General features: G+C 33.5%; 1 protein-coding gene across 1 annotated transcript; it reads right to left on the bottom strand.

Annotated features, from left to right (window-relative positions):
* Positions 1-4,321: 4,321 nt before the first annotated feature.
* LOC123714187 (facilitated trehalose transporter Tret1-like) lies at positions 4,322-12,557 on the bottom strand. Its single transcript, XM_045668368.1, has 8 exons — positions 12,366-12,557; positions 11,274-11,503; positions 10,265-10,585; positions 9,582-9,708; positions 8,201-8,275; positions 7,709-7,926; positions 6,318-6,500; positions 4,322-4,616 (listed from the first exon to the last, which is right to left on the bottom strand). Exons 1-8 carry the CDS (start codon positions 12,421-12,423, stop codon positions 4,380-4,382), a joined length of 1,449 nt encoding a protein of 482 aa, XP_045524324.1. The 5' UTR covers positions 12,424-12,557; the 3' UTR covers positions 4,322-4,379.

Below are 12,557 nucleotides of genomic sequence, written 5' to 3'. Positions count from 1 at the left end.
ATCTTTTATCTTTCGCCGTTTCAGCAGGACTGGTGCCACGGTGGAACTCGTACTCGTAAATAACGCGATATTAAATTTTTTACATCGAACAAATAGAGTGACGTAAAGAAAAAAAAAACCGGATAATGAAATGTATCGTTGTTTTCAAGACGCAAATGCACGAGTTAATTAATAGCTGTAAAATATTTAATTTGGAATTCCTAACCAAAGACAAAACGCCAATTTCAAATGTAAGAATCTAATATAATCTAAAATAATGAACCAATTTTTAATTGCTATTTTAATTCCAACATATTCATATATAATTTTAGTATTATTAAAACCACAACAAATAATTTAATTATAAATAGATAAGCCTCACTGATAACAGGAATTCGGCGTGGAAAAATTCTCGACATATGCAAATATAACGACTGATTCAAATATTTAAATTTACATAATGACTACACAAATAATCATGTATATTGGTAAATCTATGAATAGTTAAAGTGTTCACATTTAGTAAGAATGATTAGTTCAACAACATCAACGGCTGTGTAATTGTCTAGAAGGAGACGAGGTAGTTGAGTTTTGAGACGCCAATAATAAATAGTATTTTTCAAAGAGAGAAATGAATTAAAAACTATATTTAGATAAAAAGTCAGTGCTAGACCCTAGGATTCCCTGTATCGTGGGCATCTAGTCCCTTCCCTTTGACGTGTTAACAGTACTTAACAATAGACATAATTTCTAGAAAACAGCATTTTTATTATCAAACTTTTGTTGCAAAATAAGAATATTTTCCGTTTCAGCATTGGACAGCTTCCGAAGATATTGTTAAAGATTATTAGTTAATATATAAAGTTTTTAATTGTTAGTTAAAGTTTTAATAAAGTGGTTACAGAAGGAGATATAGTGATGGTCGAAAAATGCTCGATTTTTGGGTAGCTGATATGTGTGTGTGATGTTGGGTGGTTGGTGTTTGTTTCCAAAAATCTGTATATGCTATTAAGGATAGTGGCTAATCCTTAAAAGTTTTGTTTCATGAAAGGCTTGCACTAGCCTTCCAGCAGTATATCGTGGCGGTGTCACCGCTCAACCCTGTACTAAATAAATATTCTCACACCTACGTAGATCTTATTATGTATAACACAACAAATGATATAGCATAACAAATGAGGGTGTTAGCCAGCTGTTTAGTATGTATTGAGGAAGGATGTTGTGCTCTTCCTCCGAGCTAAAGGGTACCTTGGACCTCTGACTCCGAACACCCCAATGGCTAAAGGTCGGAGGCATTTTGTTACCGCAATCGTTATGACATTATTTTCACCCATATAACATTTGCAACAAATAATGACATAACAGTTATGAAGGTATTGGAAGACTGATTTTCAAACTAGGTAAGAACCTGTGATATGGATAGCTAGGCTTCCATTTCACAGCAAAATTATACAGATATGAATAGGCAAACAAATTTAACGTTTTAAATGAGGAAAGAAAAACAAAACAGTCAACTAGTTAGAAGTTAGTAGAAATAAAGTTGTATGGGTGGGTGTGTGTCGTGTATCTGCAAGTGTGTTAAGAGGGTGTGGGTCAGGTACACGGCTGGATAGATTGTAGGTGTCATAGACACCAATTATCCAAGCATTCAATCAACGAAGATTAGGGGTACCTTAAGAAAGAACTACTGGAAGCCGATTCCACAGTTCATAAGCCCAAATCTCTCGTAATGTTTACCACGATTAGATTCTTGTTAGAAATCGTAATGTCGTATGTGGCCCTTAAACCCCATGAATTCATAATCAAACAGTAGACTAGACTAGAAACACATTTATTATTTTCATTAAAAGAATTTAACAATTGTATTCCGTTTTGACTTTGCCTACCTTTTTAGTAGCTACATACCGACATATGGAACTATTTGCCTTGCTACCCTGTTCGAAGTACTTAAAACTTAATTTTTTTTTATGTTTCCCAATTTCACTCTCCATAAAAGTATCAGAGTTCAAGTAATAAATAAAAAGAATACTTGAATTTGTCATGCCGTCTTAACTTGGCAATATATTTTGCGCTTTTTTTGTTAATATATGTAGATTATTTAAATATGCATTATACTCAGAATAATAACGCATTCTTGTAGTATTTCAGTCAAGTTATTTTAAATATACTTAGAATTACTCTTTATAATATTAAATAGCAATAACCCGCGGTTTCACTCGCGTTGATACCTATCTATGATATTTTTGCTATCATAAAAAAATAGATTTCTTAGTGTTTAATTACTTACTTTCAGATTATTAGATACACACTTACATTCATAATCCAATCAATATACTGATTTTACTTTACGACGAATATATATCTAACACATTGAATGTGAATGAAGAATAACCGAAGAACCTCTGACATCAGGACAAGAGGCGCACGGTGAAACCACTAGGCCAAAACTACTGGATATATTATAATAATTATATATTAAATATGTATACTTAATAAAACGCCCACTAAATGGCGGCATTGAGGCTTATTATTTACTCTTGGTAAAAATTACATCCCTTGAATGAAAGAAATTTCTTTATATTATTAATTGTAATGCTTTCCGCATATTGCCTAGGCAAACGGTTAAGTGAAAATTTTAGGTCTGGGCCTCAGATCTCTGTATCTGTTTTATAATTATATTTTCCAATATCAGCTTCTGTGTCTGACACAATTTTCAAGTCTATGGCATGCCGGTTAATGAGCGATAAATGTGAACATATTATACAGAACATCCATTAGTGCAGTGTCGGCGTTCGAACCTACGACTCTAATTACATGAACATGTACGTAGGTTATAACAACAATATTCATAAAAATATATTTCCTCTATTTTAATGTTGGCCTATCATATGTAGGCCTATGGTATGTTCAAATCCTATGCATTGATGTGCCTACGTCCAACGTACAATACGTGATCAAAACTTTTCGCATCCATGTAAATACTAAGTCCGTCTACAAACTTCTGTCTTAAGTTATTACGTAATTTGCTAACTTTATAGTAATCATAAAGATATTACAAATGTTATATGTTTAAAATAAATACGTACTTAAATACGGACTTAGCCAAAATATTTTTGTTTTCTTTGATTTATACACTAAATACTAATTGTATTCTAAATTTGTGACTTCCACTTCTGCGAGTGTCAGTCAGTGAGTGAGTGATAAAATTATGAAGTTTTACAAGTTAAACTAAACTACTGGTTAAAATTGAATGAAATTTGAAATATACCGTGTTACAATCTCCTATTGGAAACTGAATTCGGGCTTCTAAGGTTATCCAAAAAGAAAAAAGGCTGAACGAATGATCAAATACAGTTGCAATTTGAAGCCTAAACAATTAACGTGTATTATTCATATAATATGTATATATTACTATCTGTTCATGAAGATTCATTAATATTTATTTTATTTTATAATAATAATTAAATTCAGATACGTTTACATTTAAACATCTTTTAGGTATCTGTGTGCTCTTTTTTTGGTAGAGGCCTCCAAATTCCGCCATTCCTCTCTGCAATGTGCCACTCTCTGCCATGCACCACCTGTTGTTTCTTTAATTTGGTCCTTCCACTTTATAAGTTGTCTTCCTCTTCTGTTTGTGCTTGCTTCAATCTTTTGTTTTTCTTGCAATGGGCCTCGCCTATTTCCACTTATTTTTATTGTAACATCTACTACGTTAGTTGTTTTTCTTAAAGCTGTATTTTTTATTTTGTCTATTCTTTTCTTTTCTATCATACATCGTTCCATATTTAGCACACCTTTAGCTTTGTATTCTGCGCTTGAGTTTGCGCCAAAGTTTGAGATCCATACGTCAGTACATGTATACAGGTATTGAAAAGCTTCCTTTTATTTACCATGCTCGTTTACAATCTACTTCTTTCCTTTCATTTAATACTTTTAATTAATGTATTACATTGTATTAATAGCGCCAAAGGAGATATGGATATATAGGATTCAAAGTGGTATAGATACCTCCTAACATGCGTAAAAAATAACCCAAATACATATGTATTGAAATTTGGAAGTATATAGGCTAACACTGCACAGATAAATAATAATAATTAAGTCCAATTTATTACATGAAACATTCATACATCTTTACAAAAGATACACTCACAATTTTTTTTTATACAGAAATATATTTTATTAAAAACCTCATATACAGTACCTCGTAGCTTTCTTAAGCATTTTTCCCTGGCTACCCTTTCCAACTCGTTGCCCCGTTTACTCATCTGACATTGCTCCTGCGAGGGGTTGTCCCGCCCATTTCCATTAGGATAGGGATACAAAATAAAAAATATCGTACATTTTAATATAAAACTTTCTTTATCTAACTTCAATACACCTTAACTAACTTAACCTTATGTATTCCTGGTCTTCTTCTTCATAAACAATGGCTGTATTTGGTCAGCAGACAATCCTTTCGTCTCTGGAAGCCACAGGTGGCTGTATGTACCACCGATGAAGCAAATTATCGAAAAGAAATAAAATGTTGGACCCAAGCCGAGCTGATCCACCAGTGGATTGAAAATTATGAGAGTGACGAAGTTCATGACCCACATACATACCATAGACAGGCTGCTGCATATACCTCGCACCTGGAACCAAATTAGGCCTCAAATTTTTGTATATGTTTATTGCTCATATATCAACGGGTTTGCACGCCCTTAAAATTATTAACTTCTACCGAGAATTATGTTTGTGTTTTATTAAAATAACTTTTACACAATATTAATTATTAACTAATATGTATATCTAATGTTAAGTAACATAATTCTCTAAAGAAAACACTTTTTTATCGGATTGAAGTTATGTATTATTATAAACTTATAATACATAATTTTGGTTTTTTTTTCGACGTTTCGCGTGCTTTACAGCGTGCGTGGTCACCGTGACCTAAGTTTGTAATAATACATAACTTCAATCCGTTGAAAAAGTGTTTTCTTTAGAGAATTATTATTAATAATAATTATTAGTTAATAATTAATAGTGTCAACGTGGGTGTGCTTATGTACACGCATTAGAATTGATACTTCTTTGTCGTAACAAATAAAAATAATTGATGAAAAACCGACACCACCAATAGAAAACCCTAAAATGTTGACTAGCTAACTTCAGGGTGTCGGTTTTTTGCGACGGTGAGCGCGCGCATCGTAAAAATTTACTCTCATAATTTTTCCCTGACGTACCAAAAGAATTATGACTTCAAAAACAAAATATAAACAATCATGGCCACTTGAAGCAAAAATGAGAACTTTAGTTCTTTCCACACTCATAAATTGTAATTTAACATTTGCGTTTCCAATAATGTCCAATAATATAAGTGTCTAAGTCTTCAATTTGTCAAGTTAGTTTTTTGTTAATCCAGCGTCGCTTTGTTATAGCTCATGTTTAAAACAATTAAAGCCAGTTGTTCATCCAACATCAAACAACGTGTTTTATTTAAACATATCCATACAAAACCGACACCGAACTTAATTCGAATGTTAATCTTAATATATAAAACAAAATCGTTGTTCGAACACACTCGAGGATGGCTGGACCGACTACAGGTATTTGATTTGTTATATGTGTCTCCCAAATAGCAGGAAAACTATTTAAAAAATTGCAAAATATACGAAATCAATTAATAAAATAGGTATCTGTTACAGCAGTGTTGGCCTAGTGGCTTTATCGTGCGACTCTCATCCCTGAGTTCGTACATTCAGTCCTCGGCTGTGCACCAATGAACTTTCTTTATATATGCACATTTAACATTCGTACGTACGGTGAAGGAAAACATCGTGAGGAAACCGTCTTAGGCTCAAAAAGTCGACGGCAAGCGTCAGGCAGAGAAGGCTGATCACCTTGTCTATTAGATTTACAAATGATCATGAAACAGATACAGAAATCTGAGGCCCAGACCTAAAAAGGTAGCGCCATTGATTTATTTAACTTTACTGTCGAATTCATTTAAACACTCATCACAATCGGTCCACCCATTTATTGCATAACGGCTTTGACAGGAAAGATCAATTACAAAACTTCTCAATATCAAATTTTGAATCATAGGTAACATTACGTTTAGGTGTTTGTTGCGTTTTGTGACACCGCGTTTTATATCACATCCAACGGAAACAGGAACCTATGTCCAGTATCCGTCTCCTGGTTCTAAGCTACTGCCCCACAAAAGTTCAGCCAAATCGGTTCAGCCGTTCTTGAGTTATGAATAGTGTAACGAACACGACTTTCTATTATATATATTGTAATCTATTGATAAACTAGTTAGATGTTAGACTCGTTTATCTTCATAACGTTACCTCTGGCAAAAATACTTCTGCTGTTAAAACGAAGGGTACCACAGCAGCTCCAAGATTAAAGACGAAACTATAAGCGTATATCACAAATGCCGTGAACCAATGAGGAGCCCAGTGATACTGCAGCTGACTGCCCAAGAGGATGTTGAAGAAACCTGATGCTATTGATGTGACTGTCATTAGACTCTAGAAACAAACATTTATCATAATAAATCACAGATTATAGTGAAATATCTTGGCCACCATATATTTGATACCAAGTTTTTGTATGATGTAGTTTTAATGAGATGTAGTTCTCTCATATAGATAATATTTGTAGCGAAGGACCAAAATCCGATCAGCCCTCGCATAAAAATCTTAATATATATAAATCTCCTGTCACGATGTTTGTCCGCGATGGATGATTAACTACTTCACCAATTTTAAATTAAATTGGCACACCGTGAGCAGTCTGGTCCAACTTAAGAGATAGGATAGCTTAGATCTTTAATTAGAGTCGAAATTTTATTTAATTGCAAATTATTTGTCTATAATTAATTGACAGTCACTCAAATTATTTGTTAACTCCAAAAGATTCTAACACATGTCGATATTTTTCGACTGGATTGAGTAAGTAATGAATAGATGGCACTGCTATGGTAAACCGACAAATGTGTCATATAAGCTACAATTCAATATCATGATTACCACGTGTTATTGAGGCTAAAGTACAAATTAAATTTATTTTGTAGTAGGCGAAATACCGTGAAATTCAATTATTTCTACTTTTTTTAATTTTTGGTTTTAGCATTAGCATTAGCAACCACGTGGTTGTAACCGAAGTGTAAATCAAATTCAAATTATAGTGACGATAATACAGTGAAATTATTCTTTCGTGTCACGGTATTAAGGCTAACTAAAACCACATTAAGGAGAAACGAAGTGCGCGGGGGCAGATAGTTAATTATATATTTCCACAGATTAACTTTAATTATGTACTATAAAGGTATTTGGATGTATACCTAACACTATTATTTTAATTAGCTAAGCTAAGCTATCCTAGCTGCAGCCAAGTTTTATAATCGGTCAGCAGATTACGAAATACTATAAAATGTATCTTGACGTCCGTCGTTCCACAACTGATCGTTTTTTAAGAAAGTTTTGTGGCGCACCACTTTGTTTAACCAGCTGCCCACTGAAGTATTTGCAAACCAATTTGCCTAAAGGCAAGCAAGTAAAAACTGTACCTATTCTTAAAAGGCCGGCAACTCACTTGCGAGCTCTCTGGCAATGTGAGTGTCTATGGGTTAACATGAGGTTAGTAATTCGTCGCCGTATTCAGTGTTTATATATTAATTTTAGTCGTGGATTGCTGTAGTTTTTTTCTTTTTTATTCGTGATTATTTCATAAATACCTTCCTTCCAAACTTGTCTATGACAAAGGCGCAGACTAACGCTGCAGCTAGATAATCTACAGCCAATAGTATAGAGCATAGATTAGGGTGCATCGTAGGTACAGCCTCCTTGAAGAGTGGCTCAGCATACACTTGCAGCACTATAGAACCCATTAATATGTTTATTCCCATACAAAAGAGGACAGCGAAGAGAGCTCCCTTCGATGATTCAGATTTCACTGTAAATAATATTAACATGTAATTTTGTATGAAAGTAGTTTTGGTAAAAATAAAATAAATCAGTGGCGAAACATCATCTGGTCTGGGCCTCAGATTTCTGTATCTATTTCATAATCATTTGTCAATCGAATAGGTGATCAGCCCGTGCCTGACACACACCGTCGACTTTTTGTGTCTGACGTTTCCGCCGGGTTCCTCAATAATATTGACCAATGAAACAGGTTTGTTCCTTAAGCCTCAAAATAACAATATTGAGATTAGCCATGTACTCACTTAAAAATTTCCAAGATGGCTCCTTCTTAGTATTTTCCATTGGTTTTTCTAGCAAGTGCTTCACCGCATTGGGATCTGGAATCATTAAAGGGAGCCCTGAAAGCGTGATGGCGGTAAAAGTGGGAAGGCTGGATTGCCCTTACTGGTCTGCATGTGCCTACGTGGTAAAAGAAAATTGTTTGGTTACGGTGATGTTTGTGTACCTTGCGATGTTTTTGATATAATTTGTTTTTTATCGTACTCAGAGGTATTTGGTATTGTCCAGAAACTCGTTGACACTGGGCCTAAACATTATTTTAATTTATCTTTTGTGTAGTCAAACTAAGCCGTTAGTAGTTTAACCATATAGGGTTATCATTGTCTGCTTGAAGTTATTATTATTTATAAAATAAATAATTAAATAGTAACTCTGCATTATCAGATATTTTCGATTACACTATTATCAATTCAAAATGTTTGCTTACAACTACTCGTAGTACTGTTTAAATGTATAAAGCTGTATTGAATATATATGTCGCAGCCAACTAGCTTAATTAGCTGTTCAATTAACAGCCTAGCCGTTTAACTAACGGCCTGAATGATATTCATCCGTAGCGTTTCTTACAACATTTAATAAACTGGATGGCTACTACTTAGGCCATTCTTACGATACAGTCATTAATTGGCAAAAATGAAAAAGATGAAACTTGCAATTAAAACATATTTATTTTCAAAATTAAATTGCTTTAGTCAAATTCACATTATAATTGTAACTACACTCTTCGTACTTATTGCTTTTCATGAAACTTTGGAAAACACCATCAAAGTTGTGGTTTGCCGACGCCATATTGACAGTGTGAAGAGTTTCGTTTCGAGTTTGAGAGTGGTAGAAAGTGGAATTAAATTAACAGTCAACAGGCTAGACAAGTGATGAAACATCATCGATCCAAGTCATTTGCCTGATTTGATGAACTGGCTGAATATCATTCAGGCCGCTAGTTAAACGGCTAGGCTGTTAATTGAACGTCTAATTGAGCTAGTTGGCTGCGCCATATAGACCACGCTATCAGAAAACATGATCGGACCAAATTACGTTTTACAACCGATAATATTAATTCAATCATTATTAATCTCATCTAATTAAAGCAATCTATTTCATTGTATTTTATTCATGTTCTGAAACATCACACATGCTAAGGGCTATGAAATACTTACGAAAATATGTTAGAAAAATAAATGTGTGAAAATTACGAGAACTTCCAGATCCTCAATAATAGTAACTACATAAATCCCTGTATAAACTAGCTGTAAATATTGTTATGTATACGGATTTAGTATGTATGATATTAATTAACAAGTTTATTCTACACAGACCAGGCATACTGCAAGGTAAATTTGATACCTTCGTTAGATTGAAGCATCGCCTCGAATCGGGGATCAAGCTGCATTTTTATTTTATTTATTTCTAATTCAACTTCCTTTGACTCAACTCCCACGCGTCTATAAAAGGCTATGGATTCGGCAGCTTCCTGAAAATACACTTATGTAGCATTTAATGTACTTAACCTTGCCTTATGTTCGGAAATTAAAGACCCCTATCGCTACAATTAGTAATTGTTAGTTAATAAAACTATTCCTGTATCTATTCTACCCAGACCATGTATTGTGTTAGATCCACCAAAGATTTATTTATATTTATTAGATATATACATTATTAAATATATCTCACAAAAAGACAAGACACAGATTGCCTTTATATTTTTTCAGGCGTTAAAAATTGCTTTTAAAAATAATAAAAATGCAAGTTCTGTGACAATGAAACATAATTAAAAGTTTTAGGTTATAAAAAATATAGAATAATTTACTTATAAATGTAATGTTGTCAAATAAACTACCAAAAGTTTGTTTATTTGTTACAAGTTCAGCAGCTTATTTAAAAATCATTCGTAGCTTTTTTATTGTTGACAATAACTGAAGACAAGTTTCATTAAGAAACTCAACCAATTTCACAGTACGTCGGCGCATTCACATCATTTTGCTTCAAACAATATTAAATTAATAATCCTGTACAACCCTAAATATCACCTTTTCTTTCCCTTGTTGGATCAAAAACACTGGAGACTCCTTTAACAGCATAAGCAGCAAAATATAAAGCACAGACATTGCCAAGTGCACGTATAAAACTTGGTGATATGCAAGTTGCCCTCCTAGAAGGTACGAGAGTAGGAGGCCTATGAAATACGCGGACACGGTTGAAGATGTGAGGGCACCCCTTATGGAGTCTTCCGATATCTCGGATATGTAGACGGTCGATATGGCTTGGCCACCTGCGCCTAAACCAGCAAACCCAATCGCGAACATGACGAGATTGATGGATGTTGTCATTGATATAATTGTCCAGCATATCTGAAATCAATCATGTATACATGAACACATCTATGAATCACAATGCACAAACGAAAACACAGAAAATGCAACACTAAAAATACAAAACATTTTCAAACAATAAACACAACAACAACATAAAGAATAATTAACTATAATTATTTATACAAAAACCAATTGTTACTTAAATTAAATTTTAGGTTACAATTTTAGTAGGACCCTTCACAGGAATAGGCCTCCTCCAAGGATAGGCCTTACACAACACACATATTATAAATATGCACACTATAATAAAATATTCAAAGGAAATTTGAATAATAAACTAAAATTTTAGATCACAATAATAATTCTTATGCACTTTGGCGTAAGAAGCTCTTATATTAAAAATAAGTTCCGTTATATGTCATAATTATTGGACAATGAACATAATAACATCGTTTCGTTTGATCAATGAATGACACTCTTTTATTTATTAATTTGTCAAAAAATTATAATATTAAAGTTAAGATTTGCCCTACTCATATTGTTCCCAACCTCAGTACCTCCTACCATTAACCTTTTTGAAAATCAGCTTGGAACGCTCTTGTGTAAGTATTTTTTTTTTAATAACAGTTTAATATATGCAAATATAGAAGCTGTTTACTGTAAAGATAAAGGAAAATACGACATATAATTCAAACTATAAATATATGTTTATGATATAACATACCACATATGGCAGACCAAAGAGCATTGCAGAATATCGTCTCCCAATTCTATCAATCACCAAGGCACATAAAGGGGTGCCTATCAGCCCCCCAATGTTTGTCAAGCTCCCCAGTAGAGACATTTGTGTGGGAGTCAGAGGGGCAGATAATAATGTCTTGTTAGTGGTGAAGGTTTCATAAGTGTATGACGGCCAGGCGTAGATGAAGCCAGTTAGTCCGGTGAGATACGCAACTATTAAAAAATAATAAAGAGATTGAAAAGAATACTGTAGTCCTTTGTTTTCACCAACAGCCAAGTTGGTGACTGGACTGGACTTGTGCCTGGCATGACAGGTCGGTTTCCTCCCGATGTTTCCCGTACTCGCAAGTATTTAATGCGCACATAGAAAGTCCACATCCGAAATTGAACCTACCACCTCAGGTATGAGCCGTACACTGAAGTCACTAGGCCAACACTGTTAAACTGTTGAATAGGCAACAATTTAAATCTTAAGTGACCTTTATCGGATTTCAAATAAACTTTAATATGCTAAGTTAACGATTCCTTTTTTTATGTGAAATATAAAATCTGTAAAACTCATTCACATATCCTACGTAATGTAAAAAAACAAAATATGTGCGTGCACTAGTGTACACACGTAAGATTACAATTTTACAGAAATTGGTTAAAGAAAGTTAAATTAGATAAAGTTTAACAAAAGGCTTTTATTATCATAGACATGAATACAGATAATACAATTATTTAATTTTACCGTATTACTACTAATTGTAATAGAATTATAACTATCATTGTTATTGTATATTTTTGTTATCAATGGCTTCGAATCTCTTCGAACCAACCGTGATACGGAATATACAAGAAAATACAAGAAAAAGATGGCGCGTAATGGAAAAATGTGACGCGTAACCGAAAAATGTGAGAATATTTTTTTTTACAACGCCAATAAAGAAGTTTCACTTCAAAACTATATTATATACGCAAAATTATAGATGAAAATGAACATTAAAAAAAACGTTCGTGCATTAACTTCCAGAAAAAGAGGAATTGTATAGCACTGCATTGGTCAGGATTAGAATAATAAAACAATACAAACTACTGAAAGTCGCCAGGGTTTGAACCAACAGTGCTGAAGTCTTCATTTTTCCACTCATTGTCACTTGTTTTTTAAGCACACAATTTTAACCAAAAATACTTCACGATTTTCAAGACATTGTAATTTCAAGATATATAACAAGAACTTGTTTCTCGTCAAACTGTACTTTAATTACGAAGCAACACAATTGTA

This window comes from Pieris brassicae, chromosome 9, assembly GCF_905147105.1.
Source record: "Pieris brassicae chromosome 9, ilPieBrab1.1, whole genome shotgun sequence".
Classification (NCBI taxonomy): Eukaryota; Metazoa; Arthropoda; class Insecta; order Lepidoptera; family Pieridae; genus Pieris; species Pieris brassicae.
The sequence above is the reverse complement of the archived record's forward strand: the minus strand, read 5'-3'. Positions and strand labels throughout refer to the sequence as shown.

Bases quoted from the DNA above. Each gene is read 5' to 3' on its own strand.
- LOC123714187 (XM_045668368.1), bottom strand. From the start codon at position 12,423: ATGAGTGGAAAAATGAAGACTTCAGCACTGTTGGTTCAAACCCTGGCG. The intron at 9,709-10,264 runs GTGATATTTAGG...GTGTATTTTCAG, and splicing joins TCCAACAAGGGAAAGAAAAG to GAAGCTGCCGAATCCATAGC. The intron at 8,276-9,581 runs GTATCAAATTTA...TAATGATTCCAG, and splicing joins GATGCTTCAATCTAACGAAG to ATCCCAATGCGGTGAAGCAC.